The sequence below is a fragment of the Bos javanicus genome, chromosome 25 (genome assembly GCF_032452875.1).
Source record: "Bos javanicus breed banteng chromosome 25, ARS-OSU_banteng_1.0, whole genome shotgun sequence".
NCBI classification, from domain to species: Eukaryota; Metazoa; Chordata; class Mammalia; order Artiodactyla; family Bovidae; genus Bos; species Bos javanicus.
The window spans coordinates 1,988,333-2,015,430 of record NC_083892.1 but is presented as its reverse complement, the minus strand read 5'-3'; the positions used below and the strand labels follow the sequence as shown (position 1 = coordinate 2,015,430).

The following is a 27,098-nucleotide window of genomic DNA, read 5'->3' as shown; positions in this document are numbered from 1 at the left end:
AACCCACGTCTGCTGCATAGGAAGGGTGGAGTCTTAACCACTGGACCACCAACGAAGTCCCAGGATCCTTTCGATTCTTGTCTGAGAAGTCTGGGCCACGATTTCTGATGGGCATTCCTTACGTTTACAGAGCACGTCTACATGCCGGGAGCCATGAACAAGATCTGTCAGGGGAAGCCTCAGTTGGCACCACCCAGGGCTGCAGGGTATCTTCCTCAGCTATGGAGAAACTTCTCCTTGTCCATCACAGTCACGTCCAGCGCCTCCTTCAGGAACTCCCAACCCTCTGAAATGTTCTTCTATCAAATACTTCACAGTGATGTTGATCCATTTGTTCACATTAACTTTATTTAGGACTCAAAACTAACACTGACCAAACATATCACTGAATCACTTGTTTTTACTTTTTCCAAAGTTAGATTTTTGCTTCATTGCCACATTCAATCACCACACGTATTTTCACAAGGTCCTTGGAATTTTTTTATTACATTCATTGAAATGCTCCAGATCGTCAGTCCAACAATCCATTTTTCAGCCAACAATCATGCTACATGCGTGACAAGAGGGTCAAATTATTCACACAACTCTTTCTTCTTTTCCCTCTTTTGCTTGTAAACTTCTGACAAGACGTGTCCTTTGCCAGTCAAGGTGCTTCAGGGTAAAACAGAACAGGGGAGGGCTGTGTCTCTGCGTGAAGATAGAAACAGGGATGGGGACGGCACGGCCTCGTCCCTGGATGAGATCGGGCCCGCAGGCTCCCCTGACCAGGGTTGCGTCTCGTGGGGAGCCTGATGGAGTGGCCAGTCTTGGGCTTCAGTGATCCAGGGTGGCAGCTTTTGTTAGCTGGTGTGTCCCTTGTCACAGTACGCGTCTGCTGACTCTGCTTCCTTGGCCCCAAGCACGGTGTGGACGAATTCCCCGTGGTAGGGTGAAACGAGTGGTCTGCACACGTGGGAGGCATTTTAGCGCCAGTCACCAGCCACGTGACCTGACACGGATATAATGAAGAACATAAACTCCTTTTCCACAACAGGTTATTTTAAAAAATGCACACACTTTCCTTTCTGCCAAACTCGACGACGTCGGGTGAGACACTTCACGGTGTGCCCGGCACTCCCGCCTGACCCGGCGACTTCTCTGTGCAGAGAGGACATGGGGAGGGTGGCTGAGATGCACCGGACAGCCTCATTATGGCGATGTGTTCCTAAGATCAGTGTTAGGGGAATTTGACGACATTCAGAATTTAATTAAAATGTGGGAAAATAAACAGTTGTAAAGATTAGATCTGTTCCTGCAACAAAAATCACTACAGAAAAACAGGGACTCTGAATACAGACTGCAGTTTAAGTTTCCAGTGACTACGAATGTTCATTTCTTGGGTTTCATAAATGAGCTGGGAATGGGTGGGGGAGGGAGCTCTATACCCTCCATGAAACTCCTCTGTAAGTCTAAAATTATCTAAAAATAAAGTGACAAAAACTGAATCTCCTAGATATAAGGTATGTAAGGAGATTATTATAAGGGCTCTGTGGCTTCAGGAAATTGATAAATTTGAAGACCTTGTGAAATCTTCAGAATTTTCTAAAACAAGTTGCCCTGAAAAACTAAAAAAAAAAAAGAACGTATAAAAATAGGAAAAATTGAATACTTATTTTAATTCAATAATTAAAATGGAAAAACTCATAAAATACAATGGACTTACTCTTGTAATATAAACTGTTTTAGGAAAACTGATTTTCTGAACCCTTAAATGCATACAGTCTACTTTGATAATGAACTGCTTTAAACTATGTTCAATTTTTTTCTTAAAATACATTTTCAAATGTTTCTAGAAAAACAAATGTAATTCACTGTACTATTCCATAAATCTTTGGCTAATTTTTAACAGAAAATGATAATAATAATCAGGAAGAAATAACAGAGAATGGCAACAAAATTAATTATACTCTATTTGGGAAGACCGAATATCAGATAACAAGGACAGGAATCAGAATAAAAAAATTGAAGATAATAATCACACTTACTTTTAGTTTAGCTGAAAAGTTAGGGCGAAGATACGAAATTCAAAGAAAGTGAGTATCGTGCATGCACACACAAAGATCTCATGTACAGAAATGGTGACTCATCAGCTGCCACTGCCAAGTTGGGTGGAGGGGGGCCCTGGGGCAGTCTCAGAGGATCCTGTGGAATTACTCAGCAGGAAAAGAACTCCGCAGATCAGGAGGTTCACAGAGGGGCATGAAAGGGTGCTCAGGTGTGCCTTCAGCTGCTTCTGAAAGGCCGAGCATTGAAAAGGCCTTTGATGTTCCGTGACCGGACTGACAAGCAGGAGGTGAGCCGGGGTGGGGCGGGGCACCCGGGGAGGTCCCTCTGGTTGAATAAAGCAGACTTGGATCCCTGCAGTTCACACAGCTGTTTAATGAACACCGAAGCACAGGTGAGGGCTGAGGGGGCTCGAGGAGGGGCAGCGAGGGCTGTGGTGTCTGGGGAGGAAGCTGCCCCCCGCCAGCACCTCTCCCCTCTGCAGGCCTCTCAGCAGCCCTGTGGGGATGGCAGCGCAGGGTGAACGGCCCCATTTTACAGTTGGGGAAACTGAGTTCCAGACAGGTTCACCGGCCTGCCCAAAGCCACACAGGGTTCCTGGTGTGTCCTTCCGTATCGCCACGGCCGGGCTCGGTGGACATCTGAGGTGGTGGGCAGGGAGGATGCACGCCCCGCAGGATGAGCACAGGGGTGGGGGCGCATGGGGCACCGAGGGGACAGGATCCCCAGCCCTGGAGTGTCCACGTCTCTCCTCCCACTGGGTGGCTGGGCCCTCAGGACCAGATGAGGGAATCACGGGTGGAGGGCCGCCCTTCAGGCCCAGGCGGCACTGTGAGATGGACGCACAGACGGTGCATCAGGAAAGTCCATGTGGCAGGAGCTGGGAGGGCGGGCGGCACCAGGTCGGGGAGGCGCGATAAGACAGCACGTGTGAGGGGTCGGACGGGACCCCAGGCCAGGTCACTGCAGTCAAGTGGGGCCATGGCAGGGAGCTTGGGGAGCTAAGGAGGCCTGGAACTGGAGAAGAGGAGGCTGCAGAAGGCTCCGTGGGTCCCGGCTTCTCCAGGCAGGGCCCAGAAATACTGCTGGCTGGTGTGGGGTCCGTCCCAGAGGGCCCTTCCAGGCATAACTCTACCCTGAGGCCCAGCAGAGGCTTCAGTCTCTGCAGAAACACAAGGACAAGCACCATCCCCTCCGGCCCTTGGCCCTCCCCGGGGAGGGGCCCTCCCTGGGGAAGGGCCTGGAGCCCTGCACGCAGCTCGTCCTCCCTGCTTTCACCAGCAGTTCCTGTCCAAAGGGGGCCCAGGGGAGGCGGGAACTGAGTCAGAAGCTCCAGGCAGATGCTCCCGCCAGGAACAGTCAACAGGGCGCCTGTGGTCTCCGGGGACCCACAGCCCAGGGCCCCAACCATAGCAGTCCAGCAGGAGCTGCAGGGCCTCCTTGGGAGATGCCCAGAGGCACCAGCAGGGGGAGCCACGTGCCCACACTTGGGCAGGCTCCTTGGCCCCAGCCGGCTCGCCCAGCCCCAGTACCCTCTCACCCCAGGGGACTGAGGCTCAGGGGCCATAGACCCCAGCCTCCCGCACGGGATGCCTGTCCAGAGGCCAGCCAGGGCCTGAGTCCAGGACGAAGGAGTAGCAAGTATGGCAGGTCTGGGAGGGCCAGCTGCGGCCGTGGCACCACTGCCTAGATAAGTACTGTGCCCAGCTGCACCTTGACAGTGCCCACATATGTGGGGACTCACCGCCACCTCCGTGAGGAGGGGCCCAGGTACCACCCCCACCTCTCCCCACCCGCAGCGGCAGCTCAGTCACCAATGGCTCACTCCCGTCACTGGATGTCAGGATCCTGGAAGCCCCAGGCCTCCACAGCGGCGATAAGGAAGTTCTCAGAGCAGAGGGGCTGGTTGTTGAAAGTGTCGCAGTGGCCCGTGCGGCCCCGGTTCAGGTCCCCATCGATGTACAGCGCCGGGCCGCCCCCTCCACCTGCGGGACACTCGGTCAGTGGCTGCCCTGTGGCAAGCGCTGTCCCAGGGGACCCTCCTCCTGCTCCCAAGCCTCTCCCTTCGGACCAGGCAAGTCTTGGGCCGGCCTTGTCCAGCCCTGCCAGAGGCCTCTGTAAAGCCACGGGGCTGCTCTCTACTCCAACCTGTCCCCCGTCTCCCAGCATGCAGCCTCAGGTCCCATGCTCCCCATGTGCCTGCTCCACCCCCAACGAGCTGCTGCCTTCTTCCTGCCGTTGCGGGGGCTCTGCCTGTCCCTCAGGTGAGGCACCTACCACCCGGCTCAGCCAGGACTGGCCTGCGGCTTCGGCACCCATGACCCTGTACCCTCCTCCCAGCTAAGTGACCGTGGACAGGCAGGAGCCGGCCAGACGTGGAGGGCGGCACCCACCTATGATGAGGCAGTCGCTGCCCCCTGCCATGAACAGGGACTCCGTCTTGGAGGGCAGATTGAAGTGCCGAGTAGCCAGGAACGGCGAGAGGCGGTCTGCGGGCTCAGAGGACACAGAGTGGCTGGGGGAGGGTGGAACGGTGGTGGACTCCAGGGGTGCGGGCTTGGTCAGCTCTGGGTGTTTGATGACTACCCACTCGTAGCGCTGGACCTCGGGCTGCAGCTGAGGACAAAGGCCGGTGTGAGGACTTGACCCGCGGCGCCCGCTCGCCCCCAGGGCTCGTCGTCCGTGCCCAGTGCGAGGACCCGAGCTAGGGGCGGGAGCCAGCGCACACCGTGCCGCAGACGGCTGCCTGCTCTCGGAGCTCATCTCTAAGGGTCACGCCCAGCAGGTGACGGAGGCGCGTCTGGAAGTAAGCAGGGTCACGTGAGGGGGTGACCTCCCACAGGGGGCCCACTCACCCTAAACACGAAGCACTCTCCGGTCCCGAAGAAGCCCAGCTTGCCCCCAAACTTGTTTCTCTCACTCCAGTCTGTTGACAGGTAGGCGCCACACACCTGGGGAGGAAGACCCAGGGGGAGGCTGCACCTGGTGTGCCCACGGGAGCCCCCCAGCACTCAGGGCAGCTGAGAGCCGAGGCTCAGCCACAGCCCCACCCCCTCCAGCCCACCGGACGGCCAGGGCTGAAGTATGGAGGGGGGACCGGCAGGGCTCAGGCTTGGAGGCTGCCTTGCCCGCTGTCGGCTCCTGGGATATTTCCATTTCCCACCTGGGCACGGAAGCCTGGGGACAAGCCAGTGTCCACACTCCAACTATGGGCATCAGCCCAGGGAGACCCCTCAGATGGGAGCTTCCAGGAGGCACCTGCTCAAGAAACACTTCCCAGGCCTCCTATCAGCCGGCAAAATGCTTGATTTCACCATTAGAGTCACTCCTCCGAGTGGTTACGGAGGTATCTGATACTCGGGTCACCTGCTGTAACAGACCCCCAGGCTCCTCCTGGGAGCCGGATGCAAGGTCTGAGGCTGAGGAGACAGTCCTGCAGGTGCAGCTGGGTGTCTGGGAGCCACCAGAGCACGCAGACGCTCACTTTTCTAGACACCTTAATTACGTTCCAGATGACAGCCACTGCAGAGAACAAGGCTCTGAGAACTACCTGCTGGGGTGGAGGAGGGGAAGGCGCCGGCAGACTGCTGCAGGAGGGCGTGGGGCCTTGCTCACCCGGCATTTCCGCAGAGTTCCCCTAGACTGCTGGGCTGGTCAGGCTGGGGGTCTGGACCCCCAGGGAAACAGGGAGGCCCTGGGAACTGGGGGGTCATGTGAGGAGGCTAGATTTACCTCTCTGTGGAGGGCAAGCCCCGCTCTGTACCCCTAAGCCCAGGAAACCTGAGTGGGGGCTACGAGGGAACACCCACCCTCCCAAAAGGCTGGGAGCCACGGTCCCCCTGGCTGGTCCTTACCTCCTTCTGCGTAGTCTTGATCAGCAGGACAGTGGGCTCTCGTCCTTCGCACTGGAAGTAGAACCTGGGGGCAGAGAACGCCCTTGCCAGTCTGACAGCAGCGCCCGCCTCTGCCTCCCTCCCCCCAGCCGCTACTGACCCTGGCTGCCCAGGGCGGACGGACCTGACACCTGCTCGTCCTCCTCTCCCAGGAACCAGGCACATGGCTTAGATGGCAACACCTGGGCTTGGGCGCTTCTGCCAACAGGGAGCCCCAGCCAGGAGGCCGCAAGCCAAGTGGTCAGAGCCCTAGACATTCTGCCCTGATATGCCCAGAGCAGAAGCGGCAGGGCAGACGGCCCCTAGCAGATAGCCATGTGCCAAGTGCTTTGGGGAAGCCAGAACCAGAGGAACAGGTCTGTGCTCTGGGAAAGCTTGGAGTGTTCTTGGGTGCTGGCAGCACTAGGGAGCCAGGAGGAGGCCTGAGGCCACTGGTGTGCCAGCGCAGGTGCCCAGGGTTTGGCTAGCATCCCTCTGTGGGCCTCCCACACCACATTGGCTAGCTATGCCAGAATGTGTGGGTGGCTCTTGACAGTGTCCATCATGGGCCCCTCTGTCTGCATTGCCTATGACCCAAGGCAGAGCGCAGGTCAGAAGCCACCTGAGGCTCTCGGGGCAGCACCTGGCAGAGCACGCCAGGGAGATGGGGTGCCTTGGGGGAAGCCTGCCAGAATCCCCTGGACACTGGCCATGGCCCAGCACAGCCCATAGGGCCAAGATGGACCTGGTGTGGACTGGTGAAATGGGGGTGGAAGAGCAGTATCCAAGGCCGGCCGCCTTGAGTTGTCCTGAAGTTTTGTAAGCTCGGGGGCGGGGGAGTCTGCGCCTGACCAACACCACGCCTGTGTGAGACCCCGGAGCCCTGCATGTGCTGCAGTGACTCTAACCCTAACTCCTGCAGTGGGGGTGGCCCTGGAGTAAGAGATGCTCAGAAAAGGAGCTCCCAAGTCTAGGCCCCAGGAAGAGGCAGGGCCTTGCCCAGGTACCCGTGTCCGTAGGCCTGGGTCCAGCTGGACTGTGACCTCCAGGACGTGAGGGCAGGATGAGAAGCTGGGCAACCCTACACCTTCTGCTCCGTCTGGCCCTTGGAGTCCAGACCTTGGCACGTCGAGGGGGCAGGCCCAGGGCCCTGCCTCCAGAGCGCTACCTGGTCAGGCTGTATCCATGCTGCAGTGAGGAGAAGAGCAGGAGGGGCTGGCAGAGGGCGAACCGCTCAGGGACCCACGACCAGATGTCTCTCATCTCCTTCACACCGACGATCTCTGAGTGGAAGTTGTCTGCATGAACAGCCAGGTGCACAAACTGCCTGTGGGAGCGGGCAGAGGTCAGAGCAGAGCTGCAGCCCCAGCCCCGGCCATGCACCCCGCCTCCTCCCAGGAGGGGTGAGCCTCTCGTGGGAGCTCAGCCTGGAGGGAACTTCTTACCTGTGGAGCCAGGTCAGAGCCTGGTCCTAGGGGCCCCTCAGGAGGGCACGGGGTAGAGCCGGCTCTGGAGTCCTGTTCCCACCCCGCTACAGAGGAGAGAAAGCCCAGCCCAGGGGCGGCAACGAAAGCCCCTTCTCTAAGAAATGGGGACAGAGACAGTCAGCTCTGGCAAGACAATGCTTCCAAGCCAGCCAAGCACTGACAGCAGGCAAACAGACAGACAGACGGGCCTGAACATCAGCCAGGCTCTGTGGCAGCACTGCTGAAGCCAGCCCTGAGAGCCAGAGCAAGCAGCTGGGCTGGAAGACAGAGAGGAGCCAGAACAAGCAGCCGGGCTGGAAGGCAGAGAGAAGCCAGGTGTGGAGACACGGTTTCCAGACCTACCTTTTAGAAAGTGAAACACTGAAAAACAGAAGGAAGCAATGGACATGGAGAAGAGGCAGAAAAATAAAACAGACAAGGAGAGGTTAGTGGCAAGTACTAACACCCAGGACACGCCTGCCTTTGGCCCACAAGAAAGGCTTCCACATCTACACCTGGGGCACAGCAGTGGCCGCTGATGTCTCAGAACACACAGGCCCTCCCCAGGTGGCTGTGCTCGGGATGGGGCCACCAGCACGGGAGCCGGAGCTGAGGGGCGGGCGGCGAGAGCAGCCCCAGAGTGACCCAGCGAGGCCAGCCTGGCTCCCTCCTGGGCCCACGGGCACCACCGTCAGCTCCAGCCTCCATCTCGGCCACAGGCCCCGCGCCCACAGCTACCCTGGCCACCTGCAGCTACGCCGGTGTTTTTCTGCATGCGCACGGAGGGCTTACTGGCCAGCCAGCCGGACGAGCTCAGGCCCCAAGCCCCCAGGGTGCTTCCTCACAGGCCCCACCCCATCTGGGCCCCAGACGTGGCCCCAGTGGCCTGCCTACCTCTTCTGCTTGACGGTGATGCCCTTCTGCTTCAGAGCTTTTTCGTTGGCCATCTGCAGGAGCTGAATCTCCTTCCGAGAGAAGAGGCGGATGGCAAACGCCTTCTCCAGCAGTTTCTCGGGAGATACGGTCTTGGCGATGTCCCTGACGAAGGCGCGGATGTCCTGCTTCACGTTGTCCGACTCGAGCGGCTGCCCCGCCCTCACCTTGTGGAAGAACTTGAGGATGGCCAGTGCCACGCGGTACAGCACCTTGTAACCCTCCACCAGGAAGACGTCAAAGACACGGGCGAAGTAGCTGAGGGGCAGCTCCCCGAAGAGCCAGCGCTGCCAGTCTGCGTACACCTGCAGGACGTCCTCCGACACGGCCACCATCAGCTTGTGGGCCGCCTGGCAGTACTTGTTCACCAGGTCCCCGAACGTCATGCAGGAGGACTCGAAGGCCAGGAAGCTCTGGTCTACCAGCTTCCTGCTGGAGTCGTTGCAGGCCAGGATGCGGCAGGCCTTCTCAAAGCACTCAGCCTCATCGGCGCTGTAGTGCAACAGCAGGGCCACGACGGCGGGCAGTGCGGGGCAGAAGGACACGTCGGGGAACTGGTTGCTGATGCACAGCAGGATCTTGCGCACAGCGCCCTCGCCCTTTGAGTTCAGGCAGTAGCTGGGCACCTGCGTGTTGTCCACAAACTCGGGCAGGGGCAGGCTGGCGCTACTGTGCTTGCCCACGATCTTGCCAACAATGTCTCTGTACACGCTGGCATCGGGGGTGACTGTGCGGCAGGGGATGTCCCGAATCAGGCGTTGGTACACCTGCCCCCGCAGGGCGTAGCTACGGGCCCAGTAGCCCTGGCGTGCCAGCTGCTTCAGCTCCTGCAGCTCTGTGCAGCTCAGCTCCTTGGGCCCCAGGTCCGGGATGGCCGAGTCCATCTTGTCTCTGTCCACAAAGCAGTTGTAGGCTGGGGGGTGCATCGTGCAGGGAGTGCCCGGGGTCGGGGGCAGGAGGGGTCAAAGGGCAGCTACATCCACCGGCACCCTCTCCGAGGCTTCTTGGCTAACCTATCTGCCATCCCATGCCCTACAGGATTAAAAACCATGCTTAATAACGCACGTGGCATGAAGGTTTACATTTAAAAAAAAGAGTCTGTTTTAATTTTTCTACAAAGTTATCAGTAGGGCTTCCCTTTAAGATAAGTGGATATTCTTGAGAATTCACTACGGATTCTGGAGCATAACTTCTTTTCATAGGGCTTCTGCAGGTACTGGGAGAGGTCACACAGGCTCTGGGTCATGAGAAAAGGCTTTGAGAGGCTGACTCAGCTGTAAATACCTCTTTGCTCAGGGGTGGTGGCCCACCTGGCCCTCACTCTTCCCTTTGCAGCCTGGGAGCCTCTGAAATAAGCCACTGGTCCGGAAGGTCACCAGACACTGCGTTCCAGCTCGCACAGGCTCACAGCCTCTGCCCGGCCGTGTGTCATGAGCAGGACACACACCTACTCTGCCCCACGGTCACTGGCCTGGAACCTGGATACTGGCTCTTAACTTTCTAAAAATAGCAGCTAAGCTGCAGGCAGGCATTCCACAGAAGAGTCACTGGTGGGAAGAAGACATGAGGGTGGAGAAATAAACGGAAGGTGTCACAGCTTCAGAATCAGAAATTTCTGGAACCAAATAAGCCGGAGGTATTGGGGGATTTGGTACCATCTCTCCATTATGGGTGGGCTTCCTTGGTTGCTCAGAGGTTAAAGCGTCTGCCTGCAATGCGGGAGACCTGGGTTCGATCCCTGGGTCGGGAAGATCCCCTGGAGAAGGAAATGGCAACCCACTCCAGTATTCTTGCCTGGAGAATCCCATGGACGGAGGAGCCTGGTGGGCTACATCCACGGGGTCGCAAACAGTCGGACACAACTGAGCGACTTAGCTTTCTCCATTATGGGCATCTATTGAGACTCCTGTAGACATTTTTTTAAAAAACGGGTAACAGGTGCTATTTGAAACTTCAGCTGCACGGGGACAGAGAGATGGAAGTCTAGCGCTCGGAAGTCTACCACAGTCTGATGTCTGTTTTTGCCAGAGGCTACTGTCCTCAGCACAGAAGTACTAAACACGCACCTCAGACTAACCTTTCTGCCTGGGATGGTACACTGTCTGGAGATCTCACAAAGGTTTGTTTGCCTCAGTGATCTTCGGTAAATGATCAGAGCATTCCTGTTTTGCTTGCATCAAGAACATTTATCTGAAAACAGAAAAAGCAAGCAATACTTTAGAAATACTGAGTGGAAAGAACTGTAAGGTGAAATCTGTGTGTGTCTTGAGGAAGCACCTTAACATGGCGGTGGTTTTTAACTTTTTTATTGAAGGATAATTGCTTTACAGAATTGTATTGTTGTGTTTAATTGTTAAAAATATACATGACAAACGTTACCATTTTAAACATTTGTGAGTGTACAGTTCAGTGGCATTAAGAACATTCACAAGGCTGCACCACCATCAGCATCATATCTGAACTTTTTCATCTCTCCAAATGAAACTGCACCCATTAAACACCAACTCCCAATTCCCAGCCTCCAGCCCCTGGTAACCACCACCCTGCTTTCTATGAATTCGACCACTTTGGGCACCTAGTATTAGTAGAATCATACAATATCTGTCCTTTAGTGTCTGGCTTATTTCACTGATCATAATGTCCTCAAGGTTTATCAGGGTTGACAGCATGGATGAGAATGCGAAAGTGAACGTGAGAGTCACTCAGTCGTATCCAGCTCTTTGCCACCCCGTGGACTGTAGCCCATGAAACTCTCCAGGCCAGAATACTGGAGTGGGTAGCCTTTCCCTTCTCCAGGGGATCTTCCCAACCCAGGGATCGAACCCAGGTCTCCGTGTTCCACGCGGATTCTTTACCACCTGGGCCACAAGGGAAGCCCAAGAATACTGGAGTGGGTAGCCTATCCTTCTCTAGCGGATCTTCCCAACCCAGGAATCAAACTGGGGTCTCCTGCATTGCAGGCAGATTCTGTACCAACTGAGCTATCAGGGAAGCCCATGTATGGTATATATTTTAAAACTCAAGACTATTATTTAGAGCAGTTTTAGGTCCACAGCAAAATTGAGAGGATAGTACAGAGGTCTCACATACTCTCTGTCCATGCAGGCACAGCCTCAACATTATTAACCTTCCCCACAGATGAGACATTTGCTACAACTGATGAGCTTAAACTGACACATCACCGAATCTATGAATTAAAGAGGATTCCTTCTTGGTGTCATACATTCTATGAGTTTGGACACATGTAAAATGACATGTAACCTTATTATAGTATCATAAAAAGCCCCACCTGTTCATCTCTGCCCCCTGCAACATCAGAACTTCATTCCTCCTTGTGGCTGATAATATCCCACTGTATGCACAAAACACGCTTTGTCTGTCGATGGACATCTGGGTTGTTCCTACCTTCCGGCTGTTGGGAGTAATGCTGCTGTGAACACAGCTGAGTGTCTGTCCAAGTCCCTGGATATGTGTCTTTACAGGGACTTTCCCACAGAAATGAAGTTTTGTTGACAACATCCATTTACCTCATCCCGTTGGAAGAGCCTTGCCTGCAGCGAGACCAGGTGCCGCAAATGCTGGAAATTTCTTCCCCAGAAAAGAACCCCAAATAGCAGCTAGTCTGTCTGCTCTATTCTGGGAAGGACAGCAGTTAGGGGCCCCCGTTTCCCCAGGCTGCAAATTACCTATAGAGTCTCATCCTTCACTCTAGGCTCCGAGCACACTAACCTCTGGAGGGACCCCAGGCCTATCCTGTTTTCTTGAATAGAACCTGCTCCTTGTCAGGGCAATAAACATGTTTATAAACAGAACAAGAGCGGGGCAGGACAGTGCCAAACCTCACTCAGCTGGCCTAAGATTCAGGTTGAATATTAAACTGGAAACTCTAAAAACGGTTATTGTACCTTGTAAATTCCTTCAGAAAGGACCTCCAGGGAGAAGCAGACCAACGTTTTGTGTTTTGTTTCCTTGTTGTTTTTGGCTGTGCCACACGGCATGTTGGATCTTAGTTCCCTACCAGGAATCAAACTGACACCCCCTGTGGTGGAAGCACCTGAGCACTAACCACTAGACCACCAGGGAAGCCCCCCACAATTTTATTTGTTGCAACAAGTGGCCAGGGACTCCAAGGCAAAGACAGGAGCAGAAGAGCCCAGAGGAACTCTCTGGATCCCTGCAGGCCTCCTCCCACCTAAGAGCATTTCTGGAGAAGGGCAAACAAAGTTGTGCTGACCTCCTGAGGGGTCAATGAAGCCAGGTCCCAGGGCAGCTTTTTGTCTGGTTTGGTCTTTACATGAATGCATAATCACAAAAACATCAACTAACACAAAATCACAGAGTACAAACGCACAGTCCTGCTTAAGCTACCGCTCAATCCCACTGCCTCTCCTCCCTAAGGCCACCACCCTCACATCTGAGTTCATGAAGCTGCTTCCTGCGCGCAGGAGTGCAGGCGTTCACAGCACACGCTGGCTGAGGGGAGGGGGAGGCAGCAGCCAGGAAACAGACACAGTCACCAGACAGGACCCTCACCTGGGCCACACGGCCTCCCCAGCTGTCCCTCCCGCGGCTGGCCACACCACCCACACCGTCCACGCCACCTGCCCCGCAAGGGACGCAGGCCTCACCTGCTCTCGCAGCGCCCAGCACCCAACAGAGGGGCCGGGCCCAGGAAGGCAGCCGTGCTCCCACCCTCACCCGGTGGGCAGTCGTAGAGGCTGGCTGGAGCTCCAGCAGGGAGCGAGCCAGTCTGAAGCCACTGGGCCGGGCTGGAGTTTGCCCTGCCGCTGGCTGGGCTGGCCTCAGGAAAGCCGTACCTCCTCCCTGAATGCAGATGTCTCAAACAGAGCCCAAGAACACAAGCCTGGCTTGGGCCCTGAGCCCCCACGGCGCCTGTGGGTCGAGTTCTCCGCCTGGCGCGCTGGCCGGGCGTGGGGACAGGCACAACCCACTCTCTTCCTCTAGCCCTGCGGCAGCCCGGGGCAGGTGGCCACTCTTCCTGGCCAGCAGGGGCCCTGGAAAACCTTTCCCTTGGCCTCAGGAAGGTGAGGGAGGGAACGAATTCTAATCACAAACTCTGCACTCGCCCTGGGGCCACCCCACCCCCAGTCTCAAGTTCACTGCAGAGGGGCAGGGCAGGCCACTGGGGGTGCCTGTCCATCAGTCTGCGGGCAGGGCTGCCCGGGGCCACGGCTCCCAGCCTTGGATCACAGGAAGGAACTCCGTTTCTGCCCTGAGCTTGGGCCTAATATGCAATTCTGGGCAAACAGGAAAAATTCCACTCTACTTCCTCCTGTTGGACTCACAAGAACAGCTGACAGTGGTCCTTTCGGGCAGTAGGGATGCCACACAGCCGGTCCAGAGAGTGGTGGCCACTTTAGGGGGAGTCATCAGGGAGTCTCCCCCATCCGAGCGTAAGTGCTGAGACGGAAGCTGACAGAGGAGCTGAGGAAAGGCCCCGAGGCGGAAGGGACCGGGGTGCTGGAGGAGGGGAGGGCGTCCGGTACGCTGGGCACAGTGAGACACAGGGTGGGGGTGTGGAGGAGTCCCAGTTACCCGAGTGTGGGCAGGGAAGGGACGCGCCCCAGCAGCCAGACTAACAGCTGACTGCCGTAGGGATGAGCCGCGCCTGCTCCCTGAAGGCACTCTCCCGCCTGGCACGCCAGGGCAGCGCTCCCCGCTCCCCCGGCTCCCAGCTCAGGGGCTCTGGGGGTGGGGTCAGGAGGGCCAGTGCGGCTCAGCCACAGAGGCTGCAGGCAGGGTTCCCCCAGGGCCCGAGGAGGCGCCTGTTCTGTTCCGGATGGGAGGGTCCCTCTGAATGGCCCTGCCTGGCACCCCTCCCCGCTGGTGTGGCCGTTTTCCCACCCGGAAGCTCCTCCAGTCACTGTCATGCCTTCCCTCAGGAACAGAGTCCAGGCTTCCTAATGGAAAGCAAGTCTACCTTAAAAAGTTAAAAATAAAGCATTCGGTGGGACTCAGTGACCTCTGCTCAGGGGGTTAGGCCCCCCTCTGCAGTGCTCAGCTGGCAGCCCCACGGGCCCTGGGCCAGGCAGCTTTGCTGAGGAGGGGGTTCTGGGGACCATGCTCCAGCCAGGAGCAGTCACGGGAGCCTGGCTATGCCCTCCCTGGGGAGCCCCCTGAGTGTGCCCACAGGAGGAGGGAGGTGGCTGTGGGTGGGAGGCGCCCAGGGTCCCCTGTGCCCGGCGACTCTGCTCCAGGGCCAGGGCCGCCCTCCTGGTAGACCCCAGACAGGGAGTGGGGCAGAGAGAGAAAGCGGTCACGGGACGAAGGACAGAGCGCACGGGGCCCCCTCCTGCCCCATTTAAGGGCCATTGGACAGACTCCACAGTGGGCTGCCAGGCAATGCAACCTCATCCCTGTCTCCTTCAACCCACGGCAGGTAACTTCACAGTGAGGAAACGGATGCAGAGAGGGCTCTGGGGGCCCTGCACAGGCAGAACCCAGCCAGCAGCTTCCAGAGAGAGGCTGCAGTGTGCTCGAAGGCCCCCCTCAGGAGCGCAGCTCACCCAGGGGGCAGCCCCACCGCCCCTGTCCTCAGGCCTGGCTCCACATGCCACGGGGCTCCAGCCGTGGTCGGACGGGTCATGAAACATGAAACTTCTGCCTGCCTCACTATGTAAGTGGGGAATGTGATTCTCCCAAACAACTGGATTTGAAAAACAAAAAACTCGCTTTCAAGTGACAAACAGACCCCTATTTTAAGTCTGGGGAGATTCTAAACCACCTAACCACACTAGGCGCTCTGCCCCCTTATAAAATGCCTCTCTGGGAGTGCCCAGCACTCCTTCCGCCCCCTTGACTCAAACTTTTATTTGTTTTACAAACTTCTCCGTAGCTGCCTGTTCTGGGCAGGGCCCCGGGGACACAAGCATAAGAGACAGCTCTCCAGGAGACCTATGGTCACAGCGCCCGCAGTGAGACGAGAGGTCAGCAGGGCGCTGACCACCCAGCAGGGCACGGACTCTGCATGCGTGCCAGAGGGATAAGGACCCCAGGGTGTGTGTGACAATGGGGACGGGGCAAATGCAAATGGGGGAGCTCCTGGGAGGTGGGGCAGGAGCTGTCATCCCCACACGAGGGAGCAGAAGAGCCAAGGCAGAAGGTGACACATCAGATCGGCATTTCAGAGAAAACCCTGGTGGCCAAGGAGGAAAGAGGGCAGAGTCCAGAAGCAGAGGCAGGACAAGTCGGGGTGGACTCCACCAGACACGCTGACCTGGGGTGGGGACAAAGGCCCCAGCAGTGAACAGAGAATGCTGGCCCAGGGCTGGGGTGGAGGAGGCGCTCCCTGGGGGGCTGTGAAGGGCTGAGGCTGGAGGAGAAGTTGGGCTGCTGTGCTGAGGCCCTGCCCAGACACCCAGCCGTCAGCCCTCACCCCCACACTGGCCCCTGGACTCCTCTGTCACCCCATGGGCTTTGCACACGGCCCCTCCACATACCCAGAGCCCCCCGAGGAGCTGACTGTGGCCCAGCTGGCAGGAGACAGCCTTGCGCAGAGGGAGGGGGGCTCGGACGCTGCCCAGTCCCGCTGACCCCTGCCCAGCCCACCCACCCAGGCCCTGCGCCCGTCCTGGCAGCAGGAACAGCTCAGGTCTGAGCTCCCGGTGCTCAGCCTGGCCGGGCCTTAGTCACTGCGCCACAGGACAGCCGGTGGCGAGGCTGTCTCAGTTGTTCCCTCCTCGCGGGACACTCCCCGCCTGTTTCCTGGAAGTGCGGTCAGGAAACAGAGAAGGAAGAGGAAGGAGGCTAGGTCCAGCCCTGCAGACCGCAGACCAAGGATGGGGTGGCAGACAGGGAGGCGGGCAGCGAGGCAAGCGGTTCCGGGCCTGGGGAGTCCCGCGTGACCAAGAGAGCAGCGCCTCTCAGGCAGTGTCCCCAGCGAGGGCAGGCAGGGCGACGGGTCCCTGACACCTGGTGGCCCCACTCCAGCCCTTAAGGTGTGTGGAGCGTGGGTGAGAAAGACACAGAACCAGTCACTGCCTGAAAAGAAGATACGCAGGGGGCCAGGCAGGAACGTGGCGGCAGGACAGGGAAGGGCAGATGACATGCGCTGGGGGGTCGGGTGTGCGGCTCTGCGCTCAGGGTGCTTGGGTAGAGAAGCAGGGCAGGGGGCACGGCCCAGGGCATCTGGACCGGTGAATAGGGAAGAGTGGGAGGCGCTCTGAGGCAGAGAAGGGGGGGGTGGTGGGCGTTATCCCTCGGCCTCCACTAGGACAGCCAGAGGGGAGGTGAGGGGGGCCTGGGCGCGGCAGGTCTGGAGCAGGATGTGGGCCAAGTCTGTCTAAGCCTGGCCTCCTCACGGCAGGCCTGGGGTGCCCAGCCACCCACAGGCGGACACCAGGGAAACGCTCAAGCCCACTCCCGAGGCCTCGGCGACACAGCCTCGGGACTGTCAGGGATGGGGCAGGAGGGCACTCCCCTCCCGGCCCAAGGCCTCAGCAGTCAGATGCCTGCCCGCCCCCTGCCCCGGCCGCTGGCGGCTGACGGGGTGACAGGGCCACTGACCACAGCCTGACACGCCGCGTTCGCTTCCCTCGCTGCCCCGCTTTACCACCCTCGCCCGAGCTCCAGCTCTCTTCTTGCTCTGGAGCCTGTTTGTGGGAAACAGCCCCCCACCCCACCCTCTCCCTTAATGCACCCTTCCTCCAGGCCAGAGAGCAGGGGCCCTGCCTGCCTCTCTCCAGGGTCTCCCCACCCACCACCCACTTCATTCTGGTTCTTGGCCCCCTTCTCTCAGCTGCCTCACTACAGGCCATCAAAGGTCAAGCAAGCTGGCCTGGCTCAAAGCTCCCCAGCTTCAGCTGCTCTCTTTCTGAGCTGGCCTACACTCTGTCTGTGGTGTTTCTCTCTAAATAAACCCACTTCTTGTCTCTCATTGAATTCTTTCTGCGATGAGACATCAAGAACCTGAGCTTCAGTTAAGTCCTAAGACCAGGTGTGTGATCTCAAGCGCCATGAAGGGACAGTGATAAGGTAAGAAAACGTTGAGAGTTAGGTCTTGGTCCGAGACAGGCCTGTGGGATGCCCGAGCCAGGCGTACCGGGGAGGACGCTCCAGCAATGTCTGCCTGCTTCTGTCAGGCCTGTCAACCCCAAATGCTTTGGGGCTCTGATCAGGAACCTAGCTCTGGACCAGAAGGATGGCAGCCGTCGGCCTGGTCTGCTGTAGGAAGGTGGTGTGGAATGGCTATGCTCAGGCGCTTTCGACCACAGGGCCAGGACAGGCCTGTTGAGGCAGGATTTGATACTCCAGACTCTGTTCCTTGACTCTGACGTTTAGTCTCCTACGTTCTACATTTACTCCTGTTTTATATCTTGCTTCTCTTAACCCCAGAAGACCTGTGTAACTGCCAAGACGGACTTCTTATTGACAAGTGCTGACCCTTTGAACTGAGCAACTCCTGCTCATTGTCAACGCCGCTGGGGACACCTTCTGTGCTGTCCCTTTGCAACAACTTTTCAGGCGCTGGTGCCTGGTTGAAGACTGCTTTGGGAGGGATAGCATCTATGATCTAAGTGCAAATCTTGATCAGACTGAGCAGCTAGACACATCACCTCGGGCTTGGGTCTAGAAAGGGTTGCGTTAATCTGGCTAATATCCCTCTGGGCCATATACTCCAGGGTTGGGAAAGATTCAGACAACAGGAATTTTAAAAAGTACCCTATATTCAAATTTTCATGACTCTGTATCTAGGCAGTGGAACCCAAAAGGAATTTAAGGCATGTCTAGCTCGGAGGGATGACTCTAGGAAAAACACAGAGGACATTTTACTGACTCCCACAATGGGACCATGCAGTGCACTGAGTGGTGTACGAGGCCATCTCTGAGGCAAACCCACAACGGAATTACCTTGTGAATGCCACTGACAGAGACAGACGGCCATGTGACTGACCGCAACATATCAAGCACGCTAAAGGACACGCCCACAGGCACTGACAGCTCCAAGGGTGACCCAAAGGCCAAAAAGTGGGTGCTGGCCCAACTCCTGGAGATCCCCACCCTTTCCCCAAATTGCTAAAAGAATCCTCCCACTCATTAGCCTGTGAAATTACCCAGTCCATAAAAGCTAACCAAACCATATTCCGAGGCCCCTCTCACCTTCTGAGATAGCCCACACTGTGATAAGAGTGTTTTTCTCTAAATAAATCCACTCCTTACCTATCACTCTGTCTCTCACTGAATTCTTTATGTGATGAGACACCAAGTGAGCTTCACTAAGCTCTGAAACCAGGTGTGCGATCTCGGCTAGAAAACCAGGTGTGTGATCTCGGCTGGAAAACCGTGGATTTTGACTGGGTTCCAGTCCTAGTACGTGGATTCAAGTCCCAATCCGAGTTATATAATTTCAGTTGGAAGAAACTTACAGTAAAATCTACTAATTATAAAAATGTTAAAAAACTTCAACAGGGACAGGATGAAAAGCCTGCGGTCTTCGAAGGGAGACTAGTGGAGGCTTTCAGGAAACACACGAATGAGAATCCTCCTCTCTGGAGGGACACGCCCTTTTGACTAAGCACTTCATAGCCCAGTCTGCCCTAGACGTCAGGCACAAAATTCAGAAAGCATCTGCTGGTCATCAGGCTCCAATGAATGATTTGTTTCAACTGGCTTACTCAGTTTTCAGTAACAGGAAGTTGTCTGCAAAGGCTGAAGATACCCACAGAAATATGCAAAAGGCCCAGATGATGCTACTGATTTTGTCCACTCAGGGACTACCAGAGGGGAATCGGTTTTTCTGGTGGGCCACTAGGCACAGGGGCACCCAGACAAGACCAGGGTACCCTGTGTAGACAGAAGGGGCACTGAGGGAGGCTTGCAATTTATGTGTCCTTTGCAAAGAGCCAGGGCATTGGAAGAGGGAATACCCCAGATGCCAGAGAGTGACGTGGTCCTCCTGGCTATTGATGGTTTTAGTCAGAAGACTGAAGGAGAGGACCTTCCTGGTAGTCCAGTGGCTAAAACTCCATCTCCCAATGCAGGGGCCCTGAGTTTGATCCCTGGTCAGGGAACTAGATTCCACACACCACAGCTGAGAGTTCTTACAGTTTCATCAAGGAGGTTCACAGAAAGGCTGCTATGGAAGCAGTTACAACAACTTCACATCAAGATGATGGCTATGTGAGCATTCCAGTCCACATCGACTTAAAACAAGGAGCTGTCCTGCCCCTGAGGCCCCAAGATCAGGCATCCACAGATTTTTACACCTTCAAAGGCAGAGTCGATGCCTCTGATCAACCTTGAAGCAGTTACACAAGGCAGACCACTGCCCCTCTGTTTCCCGTGAGAATATGGGAGTAAAATCTCTGAGAGGGTAAAGACAGGAGGGAAGGGGCAGGGCACAACCTCAAAACCCCCACACTAACACTCCTCCCACTCACCAGCCCATGAAATTACCCACCCCTCTGAAAACCGACAGCCCCATATCCCGGTGCTGTTCTCGCTTTCTGAGTTGGCCCACACAGTCTGTGGAGTGTTTCTCTCTAAATAAACCCACCTCTTACCTATTAATAAAAAAAAAATCCCTCCCCAGCTTTAGAAGCCTTTACATCTCTGGTGCTTCGTCTGCAGCCTTGCCGGCCCCAGGGGCTCTTCATCCTGGGCACACACCACAAACACGCTGACTGCCCTGGAGCGCTTCGCTTCCCCACTCCCACTTGCCACAAGTCCATCTGCCCTCCCCACGAGCCCTTTGGGGTTTACTCCCTTGTCTGCTCGGCCTGCCCCGACCCTCCAAACCTCCGCTCCATCACTCACGGGCTCCAGTTTCAGCTACTTGGCAGAATCCCCGTGAGAAGCCAGCCTGACGGCACGCTTCCCTACACTCGCACACCAACCACAGAAGCAAAGTCACACCACCCCACTCGAGGCCCTCGGAGACACTTGGAAGCCCTTCACTTGCCTCCAGGCACCCTCTCCTAGCCCCACGGCAGCTGACAGGTTCACACCTCCCGCTCTCCTCGAGAACTGGGTGTCAGGCCAGAGCACCCACTCCTGTCTGACACTGGCCCTTGATCTGCAACCCCCACCCTTAGTTCTGGATCTCAACTCTTAGGACTCCGACTCTCCTGCATCTGTAATGCTCCCTCTCTGGTTAGCCAGGCCCTCAACCCCAACCACAGCATATGAAACTCCCCTTGAACTAAGCCTGTCCTCTTTCTTTTCTCCCCTGTCAAGCCCTCGATGGCTTTACTGCGAGCTGCCAGACCTAACAGACAACTCTGAGTTCTTATCTCTCTGACGCACACAGCTGACCCCACTGCTCTCAGCGCTCAGCTCTCCTTCCCCCAGGCCTCCCAAAACCCCTCCCTCTCATCCGTCTCCTCCTCTCTCTGGCGGCCACTGCTCCTGTTCCTCAAATGTTCCTTTTGCAGAAGTCCATCCTCTTCCCGGCTTCCCTGAGGGCCCAGTGGTAAAGAATCCACTTGCAATGAAGAAGACTCAGGTTTGATCCCTGGGTCAGGAAGACCGCCTCGAGGAGGAAATGGCAACCCACTCGTCTTCTTGCCTGGAAAACCCCAGGGACAGAGGAGCCTGGTGGGCTACAGTCCCTGGGGTCGCAAAGAGTCAGACATGACTGAGCAGGCACGTCCATCCTCTTCTAAGCCTAGATTTCTTAGGTCCCATACCTCCAAGTGTTTTGCTGAAACCTCCTAGCCTTCACACACTCCCCGTAAAAGGCAGCTAGCTCTGACTCCCAAACAGCTATGGCCTGCTCTCCCCTTGAAACGCTCTCCCGTCCACTGGCCCTGACCGCTTAGGCATTTGGCCCTACCTGCCCTCCAATGGTGGCTTCAGGAGTCTTGACAATGGGAAGGGGGAAAGGTGGGACACGCTGGTTCTTCATTCTCCTCTCAGGCGAATGTGCTTCAAATGCTCCCTCCTTCACTGGCCCTTCCAGACTCCTGACCCTGCAGGCAGGGCTGACCTCCCCGCCTCCTTCTCCAAATCTGTTTGAACTTGGCACACCTGTGATGACCTGCTTATGAGTGCAGCTCTTCTACCCTACTGCGACTTGGAGCCAGGCATCTCACATCACACACTCGGAGACTCAGGAAAATCCCAGACCACTTGGGCCTGAGAAGGAAATTTAACTCTAAACCACAGGGGCCATTCAGCAACTTGTCTGTTCTAGGTATGTGTGCTTCCCAGCAGGCATCCTCATGCAATGAGATGGCAGGCTGGGTTCTGCCTCAGCCCTGAAGCAGCACGGGGCATTTTTCAAATACTAGTGGCAACTGGCATTCCACAGTGCCAGTTACCGGGAACCCGATAGGGGGCCTTGGCTGACAGCACACAATGGAGGGCACGTGCCAGGCATAAAGGGGTGTAACCACCGAGGAGGTATTAGTCACAGCACCGCAGGCCAGCTTTTCTGCTAGTGCGTCGCAAGTTCAAATGCAGATCTTAGTGGTGGCACCTGAGCCTATGGATGGGACCTGAGCGGGGTGAAGTCCTAACGGTATTAGCCACTCAAAAAGGTTCCCTGCAGGGAATTCCCTAGCGGTCCAGTGATTGAGACTCGGTGCTTTCAATGCCCTGACCCAGGTCTGATCCCTAGTTGAGGAACTAATTTTCTTCAAGCAAGCTGCTGGTTTGGTCTACCCACAGACGGAGGCTGGGATTGCAATGGGGCTCCGCTAATTCAGGATCTTTATCTTCTGAGTTTAAAAGGTCCTCCCAGCAGTAGGTCTGGGAAAACACCCCCCAAGGGCACAGGAGAAACCAACTAGCTGCACAGAATGAGAAGCAGAAGGAGGAAGCCCAGCTGTCAGAAGCTCGAATCCTGACTGGTCTGAATTCCAAGCAAGGCACGGGTGACAGGCGTGCCTCCGAAGGCTGGCACATAGCAGGCTCTCGGCAAGCATCTTCAGGCGTGACTGCAGAGTGGGCTGCGAGGGAATCTTGCAGGCTGAATCATTTCAACAGGCATTCGAGACGCTTTCTGAATGCCACTGTGCTGAGTGCTGGAACACGAGGCTGCAAGGCCACCCCTTTGCTCAGCAAGCTTCAGGATGCGGGGACATGATGTACTGACCCTACCAACTCAGGTGCGGATGCTGTGAGGGAGAAGCACAGGGTGTCTGGGCCCCCAGCCCACGAGGAAAGAGGGGCCTGGGAGCCTTGCCCCGCCAGCACCCGCCTGGCCTAGATCCTGAAGGCTGAGGCGGCATGCACCCAGGAAGCAGCAGAAACAGCCCTGGAGAGCACAGCTGCTTGGGGCCAGTGAGTGTCATTCATGGCTCATATTCAAAGACACTTCTACGGTCCAGCTTCATCGGCTCCAAGAAGCCACAGGGTCTGGGTTCACCGGGCTACCGAGAAAGGAGTGCGTGCCTGTGTGCTGGGAGGTGGGGAAGGAGGCGACCCAGGGAGGCAGGGAAAGAAAGCAGAGGCAGGCGGAGTGAACACACACCTAAGGCTCCCTCTAAGGCCCACAAGTTTAGGAAGACAGGAAGGCGGGAACCATGCCTGCCGAGAAAGGAATTACAGAGGGTAATCAGGGAATGAGGACAAACGGATTCAAGGGAAGGCTGAAGGGACAGAAGCCAGAAGAGCTCTTGGTGGGAATCAGGTAACTGAGCTTCATCTACGCAGAGAGAGGGCTTTTATTGGTAACAGAATCTCCCATCAGCAAATAATTGGTATCCAATTAAAATTGTGTAACAATTAGGTGGACACACAGTTTCAGATTATGTGAAACAGGCCAAGCCTTGTATAGTGGCTTCTCAATGGCCTGTAAGAGGAGAGCACAGCCTGGGCGGGCTGGAGGAAGAAAGCATGACCGCTCATGCGTGACCCCTGCCAGCAACTCCGTCGGCAATATCCAGTGGAGATGGCTAAGGTCCAAGAGCCAGGCAGGGGACCGGGACTGCACAGGACAGAAGGAGAGCTTGTCTCCTGTGCCCCTCCGTGAGCAGGCTCCAAAAGGGGCGAAGGTCACTGCTAACAGCACTTGAGAGACCAGACAGCCTTGTGGGGCCCCGTGCCTCCTGTGGGCAAACAGGAACTCCTTGTGCAACGCCAGCCTTTCCTTATCCTCTCCCGGCGGCCCCTCGGCGTGGGGACAAGCCTGGGAGGAAGCACTACACACTTGGCCTCTGTATCCTCAACAGTCCTTCTAAAGTCCTGCCGTCTCTAACGCTGAGGCACTACACAGAAACGGGTCCCGGGAGGAGAGCGAGAGGACCCACAGAGTTCTCAGATCTCTCTCTAGATCTGAGAAGGTCTCTTTCCAGAGATCTAGTGGTGAGAACTTGCTGAGAGGACCAACCCTCAGGCTGGAGAATGAGGTCCTTTGAGATGAGTGACAATCTGGAACTTTCTCAAAAGGCAAACAAACACATTTGATAGGAAGGCCCTGGGAATCAATTATGTGATTTTGCACCTTTGGTATCTTACGTTTTGCTGTTTAACCAACAACCTGAGGCTCTGTGACAAATATAAGAAGCCCACTATCCTGCCCCCATCCCCTTAAAAGGCAGGAGGTAATCAATCAGATTTTTGTTACCTTATCTACTCTGTCCTATGGATGTGAAGCATCAGGCCTCTCCAGGGTCAGTCTTCTTTCTCTCACTCCACACACACTCCTGGGAGGGCACACCCCATACCCTGGCTTCAGTGCCCACATAGGAAGGAGCTCCAGAGCAGTCTCTATCAAGGAGTTGTTAAGGACTCAGCTCAGCCTCTCCACACCACCCGTCGTCACCCACTCCAGGCCTGTCCCTTCCAGCACACAGCGCAGCCCAGCCCTGCCAAGTCACCCAGCCTCGGAGTGTTCCCGAAGTTCTCCTCCACCCCTGGCCCTTCCCGTCCCCGCGGGCACCTGTCTTGTGGTCTTGCTCTTTCTTTTGTTCCCACTGGCTTTCCTTGGTGCTGGGCCTTCCGGTGTTCTGTTAACCATCCCGACTCAGTGCAGCCTTGCACCAACCCACCCCAAGTCACACATGAGGGCACAATCTGACCAGTCACTCACAAACCCAAGATCCCTGAGTGGCTCCCCACCGCTTTAGGGGAAAATGCAAACTGGGGACTGGTACTCATGGCTCTCCTGACAGCCACTAGCTTAGCTCCCTAACTCCATCTCCCTCTCCTCACTCCAAACACCAATGCTACCCATTGCCCTTCTTCCAACAGCTGGGAGACTGCCCTGGTACTTCACACACTGTCCCTTAGCCAAGAAGTCTCTCCCTTACGTGGCTGTTCTTAAAAAGAATCCCACATGACTTGTGGGATCTTAGTTCCCTGACCAGGGACTGAACCTGTGCCCTTGGCAGTGACAGCACAAAGTTCTAACCACTGGACAGCCAGGAAATTCCCTGATGTTCAAAATTTAATTTAAGTGCTTCTCAGGAGCCACCACCAAGGGCGAGCTGGATCCACCCCTCTGTGCCCACAGCAAGCTCAGCCCACCTCAGTGGGAGTGCTGCCCGCTATGCCACAGCTCGCTGACCTGTCTCCTCACTGCACCCTCATCTCCTCTAGGGCACAGGCTCACTCAACTCTGTAGCTGCAGAGCACGGGGCACAAGTCCTCATCACGTGAAGTATGACTTGGATAAATTTGTGTTTAAAGAACAACGAAAATCATCAAATAATGAATTTAGGTTGGTCTTTAGTGAAAAGCCCAAGGTACCGCTTCTTTGATATTATCTCCATTTGGAAAGTGACACTTGAAACAGCCACTGAAACTGCTGCTTCGAGGTGAAAAGGCTCTCTTTCTTCCCTGCACAGAGTTGTCATAACAGAGAAGGTATGCTCAAACAGGTAAAACATTGAACAGGGTAAATGTTAAGTGCTTTTTTATAACCTGCTTATTGTCCTTATGTACTTCAAACCAAAAACCATCTAAAAGGAAACACTTAAATATGTCTTCTGAGATCGGCTCAGACTGCAACGAGACTTGGAGCAACATGGTGTGCCCAAGGTCACTTGGCTGGCTGGACAGTCCTGGCAGGTGTGGCCAGTGACAGCTAGCACAGCTCACCTGCAGGTGAACTTGCAAATCCAGGAGGTGAATCCTGTTGTCATTATGAAAAGCCTGCCTAGATAACTAGATTACTTCTACGTGCCCTGAAGGTCACCGTTCACCAGACAAAAACTACTGCACTCGTTTCAGCACCTAGTTCATTTCAGCATTCTCTGTGAGGCAATAGGGGAGCAGAGACGACTGTGACTCGGCCCAGCTCTGCTCACAGGGAGAGACTGGTTTCTAAACAAAGCGCTGGCTCCTGAATAAGCCCTGCTTCTACAGGCTTTAGCTAAGGGCTGAGAAGATTAAATGACGAACAACCTTCAGGATAGAGAAAGCACATGTTGTGGGTTATAGCACTGTTAGAAATGGTAACTGTAATGCCTTTGCGAGAGTTCTTGATCTTTTCCTACCTTGGTTTGTTTCTCCCGGCCCTGATCCCTTAAAAAGGAAAGAACCAGCACACCTGTCTTCAAGACTATTAAGTAAATGCTTAGAGGAGGCTACTATGTGCTGGGGCAAGAAGATGGAGGGGAGCCCCCACGTTTAAGTAGGGTAAACCAGTATTCCTGCCAATAGTGGAATTTTTTTTTCCCCTCCTGTAATTGTCTACAAGTTCCTGCTGACGTCAGAGCAAACATACAGAGAAATAAGAAAAATCACTTGCAAATGCTTCTACTGGCCCTGGAAAGGCAGACAGACAGACTCCTCACTAGGAATAAGCAGCTGGCCAAAGATCTCAAGATCAGCATCACAGCAACAGCCACATGAGGTGGGGACTGTGCCTCCCAGGCACACCTCTATCCTAACAGTCAACCCACGCCACCACCTAGCCCAGTGGGTGCTCACACTGCCTCTGGCCTTTAGTGTCAGCCCAGCAGGTGGTGATTTAGGAGGCCCAGTGCTTCCTACCGAGTAAGTGTCCCCTACCGAGTAAGGCCATCAGGGCACCAACACCCTTCCTAGGAGAGGACCTTGACCTCCCCAGGCCCATCCCCGACCCCCAGGTGTGCTTTCTCAAGGCTGAGGAGTACAGTGCTCAGGAGCCCTGTGGAAACGCTTCTGTCCCCAGCACAGCCCAGCGGCCACCCGAGGGTACAAGTCACCCCAGACCCGCCGGGCAGGGCTCAGAGGCTGCATAGATACCTAGGCGGCAGGCGGGCGGGGTGCCAACCTGGAGCAAGCGGGGGAGGGTCGGGACGGGAGCAGTTTGCAGGTCTTCCAAGACAGAGCGTTATCACAGAATCTGTTGCAGTTTCGAATCCAGAAGAGAACTCCCCACCCCACAGAGCCCGAAAAGCACCCGAGGAAGGAGTACCCCGGAGCCAGCTCATTCCCACCGCCGCCTCGCCTGAGCCGCCCGCCGGACCGACAGCGCCGAGATGGGGGTCCCGCGCAGGGCCCAGGACCGCTCCGGCCCCACGTCGCGCCCCGCCGGGCGCTGGGGGCAGTGGGCAGCGCCGGCCGCGGGCCCCGGACCCCCAACCCGCGTCGCGGCCGGCCCCCGCGTTCCTCGGTCAGCACGCCCGGGCCGCGGTGACAGCCGACCCCCCACCCCCACGGCCCCCGCGCCCGCCTGCCCGCCGGCCCCGCCGCGCACCTACCTACCCTCCTGCGGCGCCGGCCGCGAGCCCACCTCCGCCCGCCGCGCAGCTTTCTCCTCAGCTCGCCGCGCGCCCCGGCGCCGGCGCGTCTGCGCACGCGCGCGCGCGGCCCCGCCCCTGCCGAGCCTCGGCGCCGGCTGCCCACCCGCGGCGCCCGCGGGGCTCCGAGGACTCAGCTCCGGGCATGCGCG

General features: G+C 56.4%; 1 protein-coding gene across 19 annotated transcripts; it reads right to left on the bottom strand.

Moving 5' to 3' along the window:
• Positions 1-326: 326 nt before the first annotated feature.
• TBC1D24 (TBC1 domain family member 24) lies at positions 327-27,017 on the bottom strand. 19 transcript variants are annotated; one of them, XM_061400885.1, is made up of 10 exons: positions 26,908-27,012; positions 10,392-10,504; positions 8,276-9,346; positions 7,745-7,762; positions 7,084-7,242; positions 5,898-5,961; positions 4,899-4,994; positions 4,437-4,659; positions 3,869-4,028; positions 3,118-3,205 (listed from the first exon to the last, which is right to left on the bottom strand). In XM_061400885.1, the coding sequence occupies exons 3-9, from the start codon at positions 9,238-9,240 to the stop codon at positions 3,874-3,876; spliced, it is 1,680 nt and encodes a 559-aa protein (XP_061256869.1). In that variant the 5' UTR covers positions 9,241-9,346; positions 10,392-10,504; positions 26,908-27,012; the 3' UTR covers positions 3,118-3,205; positions 3,869-3,873. The 19 variants fall into 19 exon arrangements, with proteins under 19 accessions (XP_061256867.1, XP_061256858.1, XP_061256859.1 ...); XM_061400883.1 differs by having other exon boundaries at positions 327-4,028; positions 26,912-27,017; XM_061400874.1 differs by lacking the exon at positions 3,869-4,028 and having other exon boundaries at positions 327-3,205; positions 26,912-27,017.
• Between the last annotated feature and the right edge of the window lie 81 nt (positions 27,018-27,098).